This window comes from Erigeron canadensis, chromosome 2, assembly GCF_010389155.1.
Source record: "Erigeron canadensis isolate Cc75 chromosome 2, C_canadensis_v1, whole genome shotgun sequence".
NCBI classification, from domain to species: domain Eukaryota; kingdom Viridiplantae; phylum Streptophyta; class Magnoliopsida; order Asterales; family Asteraceae; genus Erigeron; species Erigeron canadensis.
Window position 1 is genome coordinate 28,544,186 of NC_057762.1, and position 19,457 is coordinate 28,563,642.

At 33.0% G+C, this 19,457-nt stretch overlaps 2 protein-coding genes across 2 annotated transcripts; one reads left to right on the forward strand and one right to left on the reverse strand.

The window, feature by feature from the left end:
- Positions 1 to 4,156: 4,156 nt before the first annotated feature.
- LOC122588027 lies at positions 4,157 to 4,963 on the forward strand. The gene has a single exon (XM_043760174.1). It carries the CDS (start codon positions 4,157 to 4,159, stop codon positions 4,961 to 4,963), a length of 807 nt encoding a protein of 268 aa, XP_043616109.1.
- Positions 4,964 to 11,505: 6,542 nt separating this feature from the next.
- Positions 11,506 to 14,341, reverse strand: LOC122589953 (cytokinin hydroxylase). The gene is made up of 4 exons (XM_043762284.1): positions 14,065 to 14,341; positions 13,724 to 13,953; positions 12,886 to 13,509; positions 11,506 to 12,172 (listed from the first exon to the last, which is right to left on the reverse strand). The coding sequence occupies exons 1-4, from the start codon at positions 14,339 to 14,341 to the stop codon at positions 11,744 to 11,746; spliced, it is 1,560 nt and encodes a 519-aa protein (XP_043618219.1). The 3' UTR covers positions 11,506 to 11,743.
- Between the last annotated feature and the right edge of the window lie 5,116 nt (positions 14,342 to 19,457).

Here is a 19,457-nt window from a genome sequence, read left to right on the forward strand (position 1 = left end):
AAAGAAAAGAAAACTGATAACGGAGAAAATTAAACTCATATAGATTTATGGGTATATCCTTATTATTTACCCGACATTGAGTTACAATGGGAGATTAATAAAAAAATACTAGTTGTTTCTTCTTACTCCTTCCATATTTAAAAGAAAATTTTGGGATTAGAAATCACTACTTTCGCTTTCTTTTCTTTTTAAATAGAACTCAAGAATATCTTTTAACGTTTTTATTCTTTGCTTCTTTTTTTTTTCCAATCAAATGCCAACTCAAGAATACAATCTAAGGCATGAGGAGATCTAACACACCCTTTAGTGTTTGAGATTTCTAAAATATTATGAAACTTTGCATACCCTATTATATTTTTCTTGATACGATACTGGAGCCAGCACCAACCTTTTCCAACGTCCAATGCATCACGTCAACCATTGCATGAAACATGTTCGTGTAATCCAAATCTCCGTCCCACACAAAAACATCGGTAGATTTTAATAACACGAAGGATATGGGATTGCATTTGGGTCATAAACATTTGTAAAGTACGGATAGGACGTGACTAAAAGAGGGAAACCATTTGGGCCAAAAAACCTGTCACTCGCTGCATTGTTTCTTTCACATTATTAGATAGAGGAGATGAACTCAAAAGCAAGTAAATCCCAAGTGAGGTAGTCACAAGAATTTGGCCAAGGTTGAAGGATTGTAAAACTACATTAATATTTTTAATAGCTAAAAATACGAAAGATGTTAGATTACCAGATATTACTTCATTACCTACCGATATGCATTGAAATTTGATGCTTTACGCAAATGGGACAATGTTAGTTTGCACCAAAGTTTTTGCGTATGTGATATCGTCACTTGCAAGATTTGGAACATCACCATCCAGTGTTCCAAGGATCACTAGTATTCAAGAGTTTTGTAACGAATTAAAGATGTCGTGATTCGGGTTAAAGAAACGGATTCGTGTTATATTTTTAAATCTGACAAGTGATATGACTTGGGGTGAAGGAGGAAGGTTGTCTCCTAATAATCCATAGTTCAAACCAATGATTCCACCATCTATAAGAAAAACTAGTAATTAAACATAAATAGTACAAACAGATCGAAAAGGTGCGGTGATTTCAAATATTAATATTGGAGTTTGAAGAAGATATATATTACTAGTAGACTAGTAGTTAATTACCTACACGAAAACTGAGAGGAATGGTAAACAGACACAATATGTCGATCAAGGACAAAACCAAACCCATATATGATTTATATATAGGAGCTTGTTTATCTTGTAAAAATTAAATGACAAGAAATGTTGTGTTTAAGCGAATTTAAATATAGTAACAAGGATGAAATCTTGTATGAAACAATGGAGTTAATATAGAAAATTTATTTAATAGTCAGAGCCGCCTTAACAATGTAATTGGGCTAGGCATGAGCCCAAGACCCCCAAACACTTAAGGCCCCAATTTTGATACAAAAGCGTTTTGAATTTGTGATAAATATTTTTTTGGGGAATCTTTCTACATGTTCATTTTCGAGGATAAAAAGAACAGAACATACTCAAAGGTTAAAAATTTGAACCGCTCTATTATTGTAAGTTTTTTAGTCAACTTTTTAGCTTTGCCATTTATATGCATTGTTCTTTATTTTTTTTTTTGCCTCAATTTCAAATTAAGGAGGAAGTTTTGATTGTCTAGTTTTGAAGAAGGCCCCAGAAATTAGTTTCCGCTTAGAGTCACCGAAAAGGTTAACCCGACCCTATTAATAGTATATAGATCAAGTTTTATAAGAATATTAACGTTTATATACTTATATAACATTCAGCAAAAAAAAGCCTTTCAACCATAAGATATCTTGAATCACAATAACAATTTGTTAAACTTTTTTATTTCTTAGACAAATAGAAATATTATTCAAAGTCATTTGATAACTAAGGCGCAACCAACAAGTTGTAATCGGTAAATGTCTAACAAGCTTGTAATAAGGAAGTGTGCCTCTTTTCTTAAGCCTATAAATTAACTGTCTTGAGTTAACCAACTTACCATTTATAGTCTATCTATCGGAAACCGATTCCAAGTCCACGTTTTAATATCTCCGTTTTTTTTCTTTTTTGTATTTTGATCGTCTTCTTATCAATCTTTTATTTAGTTACTTTTATTTTTTTATTTATTTCTAATTTGATCCAAATTCTAATTGCGACAAAGAAGTTTTTGGTGCTTAAAATGTATACTTTTTACGTACCTTTATTTGAATATATTTCACATGACAGATTAAAACAAGTTAGCAATTTGTAAACACTCAAGCTTGACTCGAAGTCAACTAATTGTCAAATATAAGTCGATTCTTACATTGGTATATGAGAGAACTTTAATTGAGCATAACTATAAGTTATTTTTTATTGATTTTAGCTTCGAACCCCATTGAGTTTATAGGCGAGTAAATACACGAGTTTTATATAAGTTGAGTAGAAAATAACCATAGCATAAACTATCTTTAGATGATTATATTATTTGTTATTTGTATGAGATATATATATTGAAGAAATGCCTGAAATGCTTGTTTTATTGGTTGGCAGCTTGGTTATAGTCGTTATGAAGAATGAAGGAGCACTGCTGTACTTCCACGACATGGGAAAGGATCATGGGATGAGGAAAAGAAAAAAAGGTGCAAGGTGAGGAGATATCGAGAGGTAGAATAGGTGAAATGAGTTCAAAGGAATTAGTTAAGACACGCTTCTTTAGCACAGGCCACGGAGTGAAGTTGGAAGGTTCAATGAACTACGCGAAGGGCAAATCTTGGGCGCTATTGTTGTCTATATACAAGTGGCGTAGGCGAAGCTGTGGCGACTCGTGGAGTAGACAGCGAGCTCCGCTTGAACAGAAAGCAGCAAGCTGCAAGCACTACTCCAAAAGCAGTGTATTAAACTATCAAAGTTATATGAGTATTTCATAAGAAAGAAAAAAAAAGTTATTGGTCAAATGATTTTAACTTCGAAGTTTTGAAGTAAATTCATGTAATTAAATTATGAACAAGTTCTTAAACCCGAGCACACTCATGCTTTATTTAATTAATCCGATCACAATATTGCTATACGACACAAGTCACACAACATTTCAAACAAACATACTTGGTGTTAAAATTTAGAGAATTGTGGTTTTTTTTTAACAACTACTTTTTTCTCGTATGTTATGTACTTCTGTAGTTTTCTGCGTTCTTTTCTTGCATCTTGAAACAATCATATTGGGATCCTTCACTTAACTTTAAAGGCAAATTTCATTAATATGCACAAATGTACAAAATATAATCAACAAGAACACATCCATTCGCACACACTAATCTGATTAGTGCTAGAATGAGACTAAGAAGCGTCATCTTACACCGCTCTCTATTCTTATTCGCACACACTAATCTCCAAACTCTAAATCTGCGGCCTCAAATCTTTATTCAGCAGCAGCTATCAATCCATTCTTCCTCCAGCAAATTAAGATTCCATCTTGCAGCGTCATCCTTCGCTTGGGCCGTGAAAGTTGCTCATTTCCTCAAGCAGTCAAGCCTGAACCACCGACACTTAATTTGTTCGAATCAAGATCTCTCATGTTGAATTAAATATGATACGTCACCTCGAAGTTTTGTAAGTAATTTTTGTAAACTTTTATTTGTAACTTAATATTTCTTAATATTTAAACTATATCTAGTGTGATGATGACCAAATTGGTGACGACAATTCTTGTTTTACATTTTATAAAGATGTCATTCAATTATATACAGAGTATTTTCTATCCAAGTGAAGTTCTTAATTGGGTGAAGGATATTAAGAGTGATGGCCCACTCCCATGTACACGTGGCAATCAAGTTGGACCAGTCAAGGAGTAATCTGCACATGGGATTTGAAGCAGCCAAGTTGTTGAGCATATCTCGTATTTTCTTGTTATGCATTTTGAATTTCTAGTTTGAACAAGTAGTTGATTAGGTCCGGTTAGTATGGTGATCCGTTGCCTTAGTTTTTCTATTTAAAGGAGAGTCTCCTTCGTCTTTTGTATCTCTCTCATTTTTCACTGCATTCCTTTTCAATAAAAGAAAATCTTGGCTGCTTTATTATTTACTACTTTTAACAGTGGTACCAGAGCCTTAGGTTCTCACTCATTCCTTTGTGTCTTCATCATTTTCCCCATGACCAATCAAACCAAAAACTTCATCATTACCCCAACTCCGATCCCTGTGTTTAAGGGAGACGGATACGACTACTGGAGCATTCGTATGCAAACTATTCTGAAGTCCCGAGATCTGTGGGAACTCGTCGTTTCGGGTGTCGATGAAAAGGAGACCGATGAAGGCAGAGTAAAGAACATGAAGAAAAGGGATGCTCATGCGATGGCCTTAATTCAACAGGCTGTCAATGACTCTCTTTTTTCTCGAATTGCAGCGGCTAAATCTGCCAAGGAGGCGTGGGAGATCTTGAAAATTGAATTTCAAGGAGATGAGCAAGTGAAGGCTATCAAATTGCAAGGGTTGCGTAGAGACTTCGAAAATCTATCCATGAAGGAGGACGAACTCGTAGGGGACTACTTCTCTAGAGTTATGGCGATTGTCAGTCAAAAACGCTCGTATGGTGAAGAAGTGCTGGATCAAGTCATAGTTGAAAAAGTGCTTCGAATCCTCTCATCCAAACTTGACTATGTGGTTTCATCTATCGAGGTAGCGTATGATCTGTCTGAGCTTACTCCTGTTAAACTAATGGGTTCGTTGCAGTCCCAAGAACATCGCATGATGAGCAAATCGGCTGAAAAATCTGAAAGAACCGAAGAACATGCGCTGCAAGTTATACAAGAATTCAATCGACCTCAAAATTCGAATGGCAACCGAGGCCGTGGACGTGGTTTTGGAAGAGGTCGTGGTCGGGGACGTATCGGTGAGCGCAACCGTGTAATGTTATGTCTGCAAGAAGTATGGTCATGTATCCAGAGATTGTTGGTATAACCAAGAAGGTCAAGCCAATGTTGCTGAAATGAATGAAAGAGAAGAAGAAAGTGATGAACATCTATTCATGGCTTGCATCGATGATCAGTCTCTTAGCCTTATCTCCAATATAAACCAGGTACAAAACAATAACTTGTGGTTTATTGACTCTGGTTGTTCAAACCACATGACAGGCTCAAAGGCTAGCTTCACACAACTAGATGAATCATTCAAGTTGGAAGTTCAGCTTGGAAACAAGAAGAAACTAAATATCGAAGGAAAAGGAACGGTTCGTGTAAATACCGGGTCTTCAAACTCCCGGTTACTTGAAGATGTGTACTATGCTCCCTCATTGGAGTACAATCTGCTAAGTGTGGGTCAATTAATGAAGAAAGGCTATTCACTTTTATTCGAGAAAGACAAATGCATCATCAAAAATCAAGAAAGAGAGGTGATGAAAATCCATGTTCTTGCTAATAATATGTTCCTGTTGGATGTTGCATCCCCTGAGGTAACCACAATAAATATAGACAACAATTCTCACCTATGGCATAAAAGATATGCACACTTAAACTTTGATGGCATGAGACTTCTTCATGACCATCATATGGTTAAAGGACTTCCGAAAATTAAGAAGTCAGTCAAGTGTGAGGGTTGTCTACCGGGTAAACACACCCGCTCTTCTTTTACCTCTCACTCCTGGATGGCCACGGAGAAACTCGAGCTTGTGCATACCGACCTTTGCGGTCCCATGCAGGTTAAAAGCTTGGGTCGAAGCTCCTACTATTTTCTGCTAATTGATGATTTTTCAAGAATGATATGGGTGTACTTTATCACTAATAAGTCAGATGCATTTGGCAAATTTAAATTGTTTAAACAGATGGTAGAGAAAGAAAGTGGGTGCGACATCAAAGTTCTTCGGACTGATCAAGGAGGAGAGTTTTGTTCAAAAGAATTTGATGCCTACTGCAATGAACATGGTATCAAACGGGAGCTTACGGTTCCACATACACCGCAACTTAATGGAGTAGTGGAACGTAAGAACCGAACAGTCATGGGGATGACGAGAAGTATGTTGAAAGAGAAGAATTTGCCAAATTTTCTGTGGGCCGAAGCAGTTGCAACAGCAGTCTACGTGCTGAACAGGTCACCAACACATGCCGTTGAAGGACAGACTCCAATACATGTCTGGTCTGGAAAAAGGCCCGATGTTTCTAAACTCAGAGTGTTTGGAAGTATTGCTTTTAAGCATGTACCATCTCAAGGAAGAAAGAAACTGGATGATAGATCACAAAAGATGGTATTTATTGGGTATTCCTCACAAAGCCCCACTAGTTATCGTCTTTAAAATCCACAAACGTTAAAAGTTGATGCTAGTAGGGATGTGACCATACTAGAAGATGCATTTTGGGAGTGGGGAGACAATAAAGTAACTGGAAACAGTGTGTGTACTACCTACTTAGATTTGTTCCCAATTAATGAATCCACATTTGAGGTTGGGTCTAACTCTAGTGGGACCCATGAGCCTCACTCTCCACTCACTGTTGATGCCTCTCACACGCAAGAGGACACTGTTGTAGTGTCTCCATCATCTCTCTCATCATCAAGTCAAAGACAATCATCTCAAACCCCTGTAAACCTCCAATCTATATCGGATATATATGTTAACACAAGAGCAATGGAGCCTGAAGAATACATGCACCTTCAATTTGCCCTCAATATTTGTGATCCACTTTATTTTGATGATGTAGTCCAGAAGAAGGAATGGCAAGTTGCCATGGCGGAAGAACTAGCAGCCATCGAAAGGAATAATACATGGGAACTAAACTCACTTCCAGCAGGTAAAAACGTGGTTGGTTTAAAATGGTTGTTTAAAACTAAGATTGGTTCAGATGGGCAGATCATTAAGCACAAAGAGAGGCTAGTCGCGAAGGGTTACTCACAAAAGAAAGGTGTGGACTTTGAAGAAACCTTCGCACCGGTTGCTCGGTTTGAAACAATCTGAGTGGTTCTGGCCGTGGCTGCTCAAAGAGGCTGGATTCTACATCAATTAGATGTCAAATTTTCCTTTCTTAATGGCGATCTCGAAGAAGATATTTTCGTGGAGCAACCGGAGGGGTATGAGCTCAAAGATTCTGCTGATAAGGTGTATAAACTTAAAAAGGCGTTGTACGGGCTTAAGCAGGCACCAAGGGCATGGTACTCAAAGATAGATGGCTACTTCACCAGTAACGGGTACACACGAAGCATGAACGAACCAACATTATATGTTAAAAAGACAGCTGACAACAATATTATCTATGTTTGTCTTTACGTAGATGATATTATATGTACCAGTTCATGTGCTCAACTTGTTTGTGAGTTTAAGCAGGGAATGAAAGATGTTTTTGAAATGTCTAACATGGGCCAGTTACAATATTTTCTGGGCTTGGAGGTGAAACAATCAAGTGCTGGAGTATTCATTGGACAAGAGACGTATGCCAAAACTCTTCTCAACAAATTCCAAATGAAAGATTGTAAAGTGGAGCAGGTTCCGATGAACACCTATGAGAAGCTTCAACTTAATGATGGGGAAGACAAAGTTGATGAGTGTGAGTCCCTCGATAGCTATAGATCGCTCTCGAGATCGTCTATGATTATGTCGTGAGTGCGGAATCCTCACGAGATAACTAGTTTGATTAGTAAACTGGTATATCGCTAATTATCAAGTAAATAATCAGCCGTATTATGCTATCTTCGTTTCTATAAGATATAGAACGAACTTAGGTGTCTGGTGTACTTGTATGTCGAACGTGATCCTTATTTTAGAGTATTCATTCGTATATATATGTTTTGAGTCGAACTGGGCTTGCTGGGCTTTGTTCTTACGAACTTAGCTGCCCAGCCCATGTAACGAAGTTAATCTTCGTTTGTACCAAACGAAGTTTATCTTCGTTTGCCTCTAACGAAGATATACCTTATCTTCGTTAGATACAAGACTTAGTTATATTCCTAAGTATTTCATCTTAAGGAATCCTAACACATATTATGTTTGTACTTGTATATTACACAACAAACATCATACATAACACACATATATATAACACCAAAACATGTAATCGATCATTACCATAACATAAAGTCCATAATCTATCAATTACATATATAGATACGACATAAATTAACATAATGTCTCAATCTATACGACATATCAAATCTAAGTTGCTGTTGTCACATTAACATGCATCAACAATGAGACTCAGTACCGAAGTTTGGTGGGTGGATTAATGTATCTCACTCATACCCGACCAGATTTGGCATTTGCAGTGGGAGTTTTAGCTCGTTTTATGCAGTCTCCGTCTAAACTCCACTTGGGTGCAGCAAGGAAAGTTCTTAAATATGTTGCAGGTACTCTTGAGTTTGGTTTATGGTATGGAAGAAGCAACAATACTCAGTTCATTGGGTATACTGATAGTGACTGGGCAGGAAGTTTAGATGACAGAAAGAGTGTGTCAGCCAACGTGTTCTTAATCGGGAACACAGCAGTGTCGTGGTGCTCAAAGAAGCAGAAAACCGTGGCTCTATCGAGCACTGAGGCTGAATACATTTCAGCGACTGGTGGTGCATGTCAGGCGATATGGTTGAGAAAAATTCTTCAAGTTCTCGGTGTAAGTCAAGAACTACCCACGACTCTTTTCTGTGACAGTAAATCAGCTATAAACTGTTAGAATCCAAAATAGTGATAAATTGTAATTTTAGTTAAGTGGACTTAGGTTGAGGGACTAGGAGTGTTAATTAGCTTAATTGTAGATCTAGACTATAAATACCCTCAACTCCTTAGAAATCATAAGCCTTTTTATCCATTTTTACACACACTTAATACTACATCTCGTTCCAATCTCTCTCTCTCTCTAGAAATCACACACACTAAACACACCAAGAACACACACACTTTATCCGCCATTGTTGAGATCAAATCCAGAGCAGAAACCATTTTTGATATCAATTTTCATCCAAAATCATATCAAAAACTATTTTTCATACCGTCCCCTGTTTCATCATTTTTCATCGATTAAAACACATAAAATCATCAACTTTTGTTCACCAATAGATTTCTCATAGCTGAAAACATAATTCTGTCAAGTTTTACGTTCCAATTCAATCGAATTCTCGAGATTGAATTCTGTCAAGTTTTACGTTCATGTTATAACACGATTTCTGCTCTGGATTTGATCTCAACAATGGCGGATAAAGTATGTGTGTTCTTGGTGTGTTTAGTGTGTGTGATTTCTAGAGAGAGAGAGAGAGATTGGAACGAGATGTAGTATTAAGTGTGTGTAAAAATGGATCAAAAGGCTTATGATTTCTAAGGAGTTGAGGGTATTTATAGTCTAAATCTACAATTAAGCTAATTAACACTCCTAGTCCCTCAACCTTAGAAATCATTTCACCATGTCTTAACAACAACTAAGTCCACTTAACTAAAATTACAATTTATCACTATTTTGGATTTCTAACATAAACTTGTCTAAAAATCCAGTCATGAATAGCCGTTCCAAACATATTGAGCTCAAATATCACTTTATTCGTGACATGGTACAAGAAGGTCAAGTGAAGCTTGAGTACTGTGGGACTGATGAACAATTTGCAGACTTGTTAACTAAGTCGGCCCCCAAGGAGAAGTTTGTATACCTGAGACACAAAGTGGGTATTAAGGAGTGTGCATCAAGGGGGGTATTAAGAGTGATGGCCCACTCCCATGTACACGTGGCAATCAAGTTGGACCAGTCAAGGAGTAATCTGCACGTGGGATTTGAAGCAGCCAAGTTGTTGAGCATATCTCGTATTTTCTTGTTATGCATTTTGAATTTCTAGTTTGAATAAGTAGTTGATTAGGTCCGGTTAGTATGGTGATCCGTTGCCTTAGTTTTTCTATTTAAAGGAGAGTCTCCTTCGTCTTTTGTATCTCTCTCATTTTTCACTGCATTCCTTTTCAATAAAAGAAAATCTTGGCTGCTTTATTATTTACTACTTTTAACAAAGGAGATGCAAGTTACCAAATCCTGGAAGCTATTCTTGCAACTTGGTGGTGGGTCTTATCGAAACATCGGAATGAAGTTGTGTTTAAAGGTGGAACCGAGCCAAGCATTGAAATTTTTCATAGTATAGTATTTCAATCTCTTTCTTTTTTGATTAATTGTCGCTACAAGAATGATAAATTAGTTTGGCATCTATGGCAAGCCAATCCCAATAATTTGATGTAACTTTAGGATATAAACTTTTGAATTCGGCTCATTGGCGAATGATTTGATTAATACAACTTGTTGTTCAAAAAAATTATATATTTTCTATCAACTATTATATTATTACATAACTGGTTGGTTATTGTAAAACAAGTATTAAAATATAACAACTATATCAAAATTTTAACCCTTAAATAATTATGATAAATCTGATACACAATGATTTTCATTATGCACGGTGATTCAGTGAAGAAAAATTTGTTGTTTTATTTTAATAACTGTTTTATTATACTTAGAACCTTATTACATCCTTTATTATACTAAAACATAGTTGCTCTAATACCTTATTGACCAATTACAACTCTCGATTTCTTAAAGTTGACTTTTGTTTTTCAATTTTGACTTTAATTTACACTTTTTTGTTTTCCATCACAAATTTACACTTTTTACCCAATTATTTTAATAGAATAAAAAACAATAATAGCTAATATATATCCGATGAATAATAGTTAACAGTTATCCAATAGAATAATAACTGATAAATACCTAATAGAATAATAAATTAATAACTAATATATATCAAATAATATGTTCTATTATATAAATATAAAATTAATTTATTAAAGATAAATAGAATTTATTATAAACATATTAAGATTTTAGGAGTAATTGTACTATTATTTTTTATTGAAGTTTTTTTAGTAATTGTGATGCGTATAAGAAAAAAATTAAGCATATAAAATATAATTATGATTTTTTAATGTTTAAATATAGCCAAATATGTCACAATTTATAACTTTCATAGACATATTATATTTTGTAATATTCAAATATCACTAAGAATGTCTCAGTAACAACTTTGATAAATATATTTTTAAAATATTTTAATATAAAACTCAAAGTGTTGATATATAAATCAATTTTATTTTACTTAAAGTAATATATTAAATTTTAAACTATAATAAATTTAAAATTATAAGTTTTTATGACTTAAATGTATAAATTAAAGATCTAATATTAATAATATCGTAAACCCTGTGTCGAGTGTTGGATGCGAGTCTAAAATCAAGTATATTATTATTATTAACAATATATAACTATTTTAAAGATTGATGATGAATTAAACGTAAAAGTTAAATAATATTAATACATGGAATTCATAATGCATTACGTATGGACATCTTAAAACTTGTTATTAATTAGCAACGTACACCATTGTTTAAATTAATACTCTTATATACATGTGTATATCCAAGTATTATTAATTACTAGTTTAACATTTCAAGATGGAGATCGATCGAGCTATCGAAGAAAATGATAGTTATCGATGAGAATGATCAATTGAAAAGCAAACCATTATATAACATAAAACAAACGAAAATTAGAGCTTGTACATGAAAGTTGTTATTAACTTTATTCTACCTCAAACACTAATATTTTGCATCTATTAGCCAGTAAGCTTTTGTTTTAAGAAAAAAAACAACAACATGTTCTCAATAGCTTTAAACCTAGTCAAATTAAGGCTGTCACTACTAATCAACATCGATATATATATATATATATATGTATACAAATTAATTTATAGGGGTTTCATAATGAGGGGCAACCCTTGCATTGGCCTAAGGGAAAGCATAATAGAAGGCAAATGAGTGTAATTTGGTGACAATGAAAATGAAAACCTTGTCAAGATTAAGCTCAACATGATCTTATATTCCATTGCACTCAAATTTCGACCCACACACATTCGACCTCCAAACCCGAAAGGCAGATAACTCATTTTGTGTTCAGCTCCACCATGTATGTCGTCCTTGAACCGCTCTGGTTTAAATTCATTGACGTCTTTGCCCCAAAAGTCTTGATCGTGGTGCATTGCCACCACGTCGATCCACAGGTTGGTGCCATCAGGAATTACCGAATCTTGGTCCACTCTAATATCTCCTCGGACTTGTCTTTGTACATTTGGTGCTGTTGGATATAATCTCAAGACCTCGTGCATCACCCATCCCATCTGTTAGTTGTCACAATGCACCTAATTATTACTTTATTTAAACTGCTTAATTTTACTTTATAATATAACTTATACTATATGGGATACCATGCAATAGATCAACGTACATGAACAAATCAAAAGAATTAACGTCCGTCTTTTCAAATTGGTTTTTGTTTAATCTACTCACATGAGTACGTACGTATCTGCTTGCCTAACATGATCTAATTAATATCTCTTAATTGCATTTTTTTTTTTAACATTCTTTCTTGCATGTTTTAAATAGGGTTGATCATATCATTTAATCTATTCTTACATACATGTTTTTTTCATGAACTTATCTCAAATCTATCCAACTTATCTCAAATCTATCCAACTATGTATATAAAGCAAAAAGCAAAATACCTTTATATAGTTTAGATTGTGCAAGACGGCCAAGAACTATATATCATTAATTAATTAGCCACATATTTTAGTATGATCACATGCCTAATATATTACTCGATGCATGCTTGAGATGGGCATTCTAAAGAAAGTATATAAACCAAAAATAACTAAAATCACAAACTTTTAAATAATACTTAGAGTATTGAGGGGTATCATCAAAAGTTTATATATGATCAAATTTATTGTATGGTGAGCTGAAATGCAATTCAAAACGTGTCTTTCTTAAAAAAAAAATGTACTAATTAGCATGTTTATATATAAGTACGTGAAGCAATGTTAGTTATTACCTTCTTTAGACCAGCAACCGTGGTTGCATCAATGTCACCATCTCCAATCACTTGTTTAATTTCTTCTCTAAGCTCATGTTGCCACGTGGGATGAACGGCTAGGAGCAATAAGCTCCAAGTGATTGCCAACGCCGTGGTCTCATGGCCACCAAAAAAGAAGGTCTTGCACTCATCCACCAACTCACTTGTACTAAGTTTCCTCTCCTTTTGTCCCTCCACATGGTTCTCTTCAAGCAAAACCCCTAAAAGATTCTTTGGTTCTCTACTACACCCATTTTTAGCCATTGATTTCTTTCGTTCAACAATGATCGACAACAATAAGGAATCTATCTCTTTCCCGAGCCTTTGTGCTTCAAGATTATGTCCTAAAGACATGTACTTGCCGAAAGGTACCCCTACATAACGCTTGGACTTGAATAGCGTTTCTTGCATTGCCCTTAGCTTCTTGAAAACGGTTCTTCCATTTTCAAAATTCATTCCAAAACTTGTTTTTGCAATGATTTCGCCAGCTGTGCTTATGATTTCACTCTCTATTTCAATCTCGGGATTTCCAGAGTTAACCAAATGCGTCGTCCATCTATCTAACATGCTTGTTGTTGTCTCCACCATCATGCTTGTCATTGCCTATTAGATTTGGATAACACTTTTTTTTAGTATAATTAATAAGAAACTGGAGAGATGCATAATGTGAATCTTCTAAAACTAGTGCATGTGTTGGAATTGTTGTTGAAGTGTACGTTTGTAAATAATAAAAGTATAGTTGTAGCGGTAGCTGTAGCTGTAACTGTAATTGAAAAGTGTACGTAAAAGTTTATACATCTAGAGAAATGAAGATGACCTTAAGGTTAGAAGGAGAGAAAGCCGGAGTGATAACATGACGATGGCGAACCCAATCATCACCTTCCACCATCACTAAACCGTCGCCAAACATGGGTTTTCTATCATTCTTGAAAACTTTAGGTTTCCCCCAGCTTTTGCCCATAACTCCAGATGATATTTTCTTCAAGAATTCCGGATCAGCAATATACAAAAATGGCTCGGTTCCTAGCCAGTACATGAATACCTTCCCTGAAAAGGTACAAAAAAAAAAATTAAAAAATAGAAACATTAATAAACCTTAAGTTGATCAAAACATATAAAAGCTAGAAAATATATTGGCTAGGCTCCTTTATTATTTACCATAAGATTTTTGCCATTGAGCAAAGTATGGAAACACACTAGAATGAATGTCATTAGAAACCGTCAACGAAGACGAAGAAGATGATTCGACTCTCTTTGTGTTCTTCATCTCCTTGGTGTTTCCTAAAGGGAAGCTAGGAGGTGGACCAGAAAAACCATTAATGGCAAGCTTTCTATAGGCCCGGATGGGCAAAACCCAACAAGAATATAATACTCTCCATAACATAAATGAAAAAAATGCAGCCATTGCAAATAAAAAGGCTTCAACATTTTCCATTTTTTAAAAAACTTTTAGTTAGGCGTGATACAAAAATTGTTCAAAAAAGATCTATCTCTCTCTCTCACTACTAGAAATGTAAGTTTTTGATTTGTAATGAAAAATGGAGAATGGGGTCGGGTATTTATAAGAAGAGAAAACTAGGTTGGAAACGTGGAAAGTTTGACCGAAAATTGCCACCTGAAGAATATTGAATAAAGAATTTGAATAAAAGTTGAATTATATTTTTGGAATGTTCTTCGCGTACATTATAATAAAAAGTGCATCCTCTGCTTCCGTCCAAATAAATATACTCGGTTACTTTGAACAGTACTATATACATCGCATATGTATATACACGTACATATTTTAGTGAACAAGTATATAAAAAGAGAATGTACAATATATATATATATGTATTTTATAGAGTTGAAATATTATATTATATTTTATTTTATTATATCATGTAAACACAATATATAATAAGTTGAAAATTTTAATATTAAATCCCAAAATCATATAACGATTTAACAAGTCTTTGCACACTTTAAGTGTAAATGATATACTATACATTCGTTTTCAATGTTATATGACATACTTTGTCAACACAATTAATTACAGTCGATGAAACCAAAAGATAGAATCGTGTTATTTGTTACGAGTATGTTATAATGATTTGTAACTTTTTATTTAATTTATTCGTTTAAGTTACGTATCCTTTTTCAAGTTCATAGTAGTATAAGACGCAATTGTGTGTGACCAGCACCGGCCAATCAGTAGATTTAATTTCACCGCTAGTTAGTACTCTTATGACCTTATTTGAAGTACGTAGTAGTTATATTAAAAGGCGATTTTTGGCCTTCTATATTATTTATAAAAGTGTATGTTGTAAAAGTTTTTTTTCCCTAAAACCTTCAATATGGTTGTATAAATTTGTGATTGAATTTGTTTACGATTTTACTTACATGTGAATAAACGACTATATATAAAATTTTGAAAAAAGTTTTGTATTACAACATACATTTTAATAATGTTTCATATGTAAATGAACTTCAAAAACATATGATTGAATACATAATTTAGGAGTTCTCATGATTCTTGCAAAAAAATGGTTCTCAAAATAATGGTCCCATATATATACACTATAGAAAATTTGTCCTTTGTACGCACTAGGAGTGAGTATGGTTCGGTTTGGATCGGTTTTTGGCTAAAACCGACCTCCGAACCGATCAATTCGGTTTTTAGAAAATCAAAATCGTTGGATTCGGTTTTTGTTCGGTTCGGTTTTTTCGGTTTTTGGTTCGGTGTGGATCGGTTTCGGTTTTTGTTCGGTTTTTTTTTTTTTTTTTAAATTTACTTTTTTGTTTATAATGTTCTATATTTAATTTTCAATTGTTAACAAAAAAAACTATGATATAGAAACTAAAATATAGATATGCTTTTTAGTAACTAATTATATTTTTTAGGTGTTAAAATTGATATAACTTTTATACAACGAATTGATTTTATTATACGTTTTCATCTAAAACATATAATTTATATAGATTTGTACAACAAAAAGACAAAAAGTTTAAATATATTAACATATTTACAAATTATAAGTAATAAATATAAATGTAATATGATATAAATATAAAGTAAATTAAAATATAATGGGTTCGGTTCGGTTTGGTTCGGTTTTTGATCGGTTTTTTGACATATGAAACCGAAAACCGAACCGATCCGTTCGGTTTTTGGAAAACAAAAACCAAACCAATGGATTTCGTTCGGTTTTTGATTTTTTCGGTTCGATTTTATCGGTTTTTTTTTGTTTTTGGTTTTCCGGTTCGGCTTTTGCTCACCCCTAGTACGCACCACTTTTTAAAAACGCGAAAAATTTACTAAGTTGTTCGCACTTCAAAATATGTACAAATAATCTACACTAAAAGTAAGAAAAAATTTATAAGTTCCACATTTAAAAGTGCGAAGAAAATTTTTACACGCTAATAAGTGTGTACAATATTATATTTGTACGCGCTTTTAAATGTAAAGATAATTTTTTCGCGGGTGATTTTTACTCACTATAAAACTCATTTCTTCACGGGTGATAAATACACAAGTGCGAAGAAATCACCCGCGAAGATATGATCTTCACACTTATAAGTGCATAAAATATAAAATTTGTACACACTTATTAGTGTGAACATTTTTTTCACACTTTTAAATGTGAAACTTTTAAATTTGTACGCACTTATTGATGTAGACATTTTGTACACATTTATAAGTGTGAACGATTCAATAATATTTACGCACTTTTCAAAAGTGCATAGAATAAAGTGTGTAGAATTGACTAATTTGTTGTAGTGATATATATATATATATACGGATGACAATATGTGACTGTCATATACCTAGCTTAGATACATAACTTTTTACATGCTAATTTTTTAATCTACAAAAAACTTGGAGAGTCAATCATTTATTTATTATACAATAAATATTAAAATATTAATATGTAAAAGAATTTTATAACTAATTTATGTACATGTTAACTACACTCACTTTTCTAATATATATATATATATATATATATAACTTATATATACTCACCAACTCACCATACACATTAATTATACTATTTTTCAATAAAGTGTAGGTACTTATATCGTTAGACGGAAAAAAAAAATGTGGGTAGTTTTAAAATTCGTCATCCTTCATTAGAGATGTGACTCGATATACTTTTGACGACTTTTTAATGTTCATTTATTTTTCTTGTACTTGTTTACTTACAATGTGTAGGATCTTTGTTTTCACGTCACATGCATGAATAAGGATATGCATGAATAAGGATATGATATGACACACAATCCATAGTTTTTCTAATGTTAGGGAAAGAAGTTAGAGAAAACATCTAAAGTGCTGACATAAGTTAATTAGCTCATTTGGATGTTCTTGTCTTTTGGAATGTAATTATTTTATTCCAAACATGAGTGGTTTTCAGGTCATTATTTTGATAATGTAACATGTTATTGTAAGTTTTTGTTTGTAAATTGTACGTCCTACAATTTCACAATTTTTTTAAAAACTTTTGAGTCATTGCAATTTTGCGTACAAACATATAATTAAGGCGATCATATTAAGTTGTATCTAAACAAATATAAACTATGTTGGTGGTATGGTATGAATCTATCAAACTGTATTTTCAAATTTCAAATCAAAAATCCGTTTTTCTAACAGAGTACCTAATGGTTTCACACACGTAAATGAAAATTAAAAAATTGCGAATGATACACGAGCCGGAAACAAGAACCCGTTTTTTTTTTAAGTTCACTTTCTGATATTCAATTCGCGGCACACAAAAAATAAAATACAATATATACTTAGAAGTTAGGAGTATAAGGTCAGAAGTATTCAACGAGTGTTCATTTAATTAGTTTTACAATATATATGGTTGTTATACTGTTCGTGTCATACCTCTTGATTTTATTTATGTCCTCATGTTTGACCGTTTTTGGAATATTATTATTTCTTTATTTTTAACAACTCTTAATGTTAGATTATTTTTTATACGCAATGCTAAACATCACCATAATATTTTTATGTATGAAATAGTTCCCAAAAAAAGAATATAGAGATTTTGAAATTGAAGTTTTAAAAGTGGCTTGTCAATATATTAAAAAAGTTTTGTTTAAAATAAATGATATTAGAATAAAATAATATGTTTTTGTGTTTCATGAATCTTTTTACATTATTTTTTATCATGATTCAATAGTTAAAATTTTATTGTATTTATTTCATATTAATATTTATTTAATAATAACTAACCACGTAAAAATATATCATTCGTGCTTAAAAATAATAATAGAATAATTTGAGAAAGACTAGGATTGTATATCTTGTCTAAAAATCGCTTTTAAAGTACTCACCAATGATGCTTTTATGGGGGGGGGGGGCTGTTTTTGTCAATGATAAGTCAAGGCCTTTTATCGGCTGAAATCGAATACAAACAACTATTGCGTGGGAACTGCATTAATCTGACACGTATCGGTCAACCACAAACTACAACTACTGCGTTTATGGATCGCCGACCATTATGATCATACAGATATATACTTATCGTAGCATATGATTTCTCGAGTAGATTTGTAAAGTGATACTACATATTTCTTTTGCTGTTAAAAAAATATATATTTTTCGTACGTATGAATATGCATTGTGTATAGCCTTAAAAAAAGAGTATCATATGTAGCCTTATTTGATTCACTACAAAAATAATTAAGGGTTTAATTCAAAGTCTAATAAAGAAATTAAATTTTATACAATTAAAAAAGCTAACTTAACAAAACAAATACATTAAAAAGACACGTGTCGATCAAACAATACGCCACGTGTCGTTTCAATAATATGTCAATCATGTTTTTAGTTTATTAGTATATCTTTACTTCTTTACTATCTTATAATGCATTTTGGATTTTATTTATAGTATGTCTTAAGAAATTAAGCATATATTTTTTTTTTCCCAAAAAGCCTCTTTCAGCATATTTATGGTTATCAAAATGCCCTTCCACACACTAAAACACTAGATTACCATATCTACTCTTATAACAAATTGTCACTCTGAAAACAAAATTCCGCCGCAACACGCGAGTAATAAAGTAAAAATTTACACTACATAAGTAGCCATTTTTGGTTAGAGGGTTGAACACCCTTTAAATCTCCTAAATAGTTTTGTCTTAGATTTACACTGAGACATGACCATAAACTTTTTGCGAAGGACAATTTTGAAAGTTGTTTGTCATTTTTATAAGATTCGTATACGAAAATGTAAAAAAAATTGGACCTAGCTCGAGAATACAAAATGGATCCTCAAAAGAGTTTCATCACCACAACAAGCGTAACGCTCATATTAAAAAATACGAGTTTATTTTGAAAAAATAAAGATCGCATGTGTCAGACAAGGTTTTATTAAATGAAAATGTAAAGCATGCAATAAACCCGAAAAATATATTTATTATTTAATAATTAGCTTGTATATACATATATACATATATATATATATGATTATTATAATTAGTTGTTTGTGATAAACATATGTAATATTTTGAAAGAAAATAATTTTTCCACAAACTACTAAATTATTAGTGTACTACACATTTAC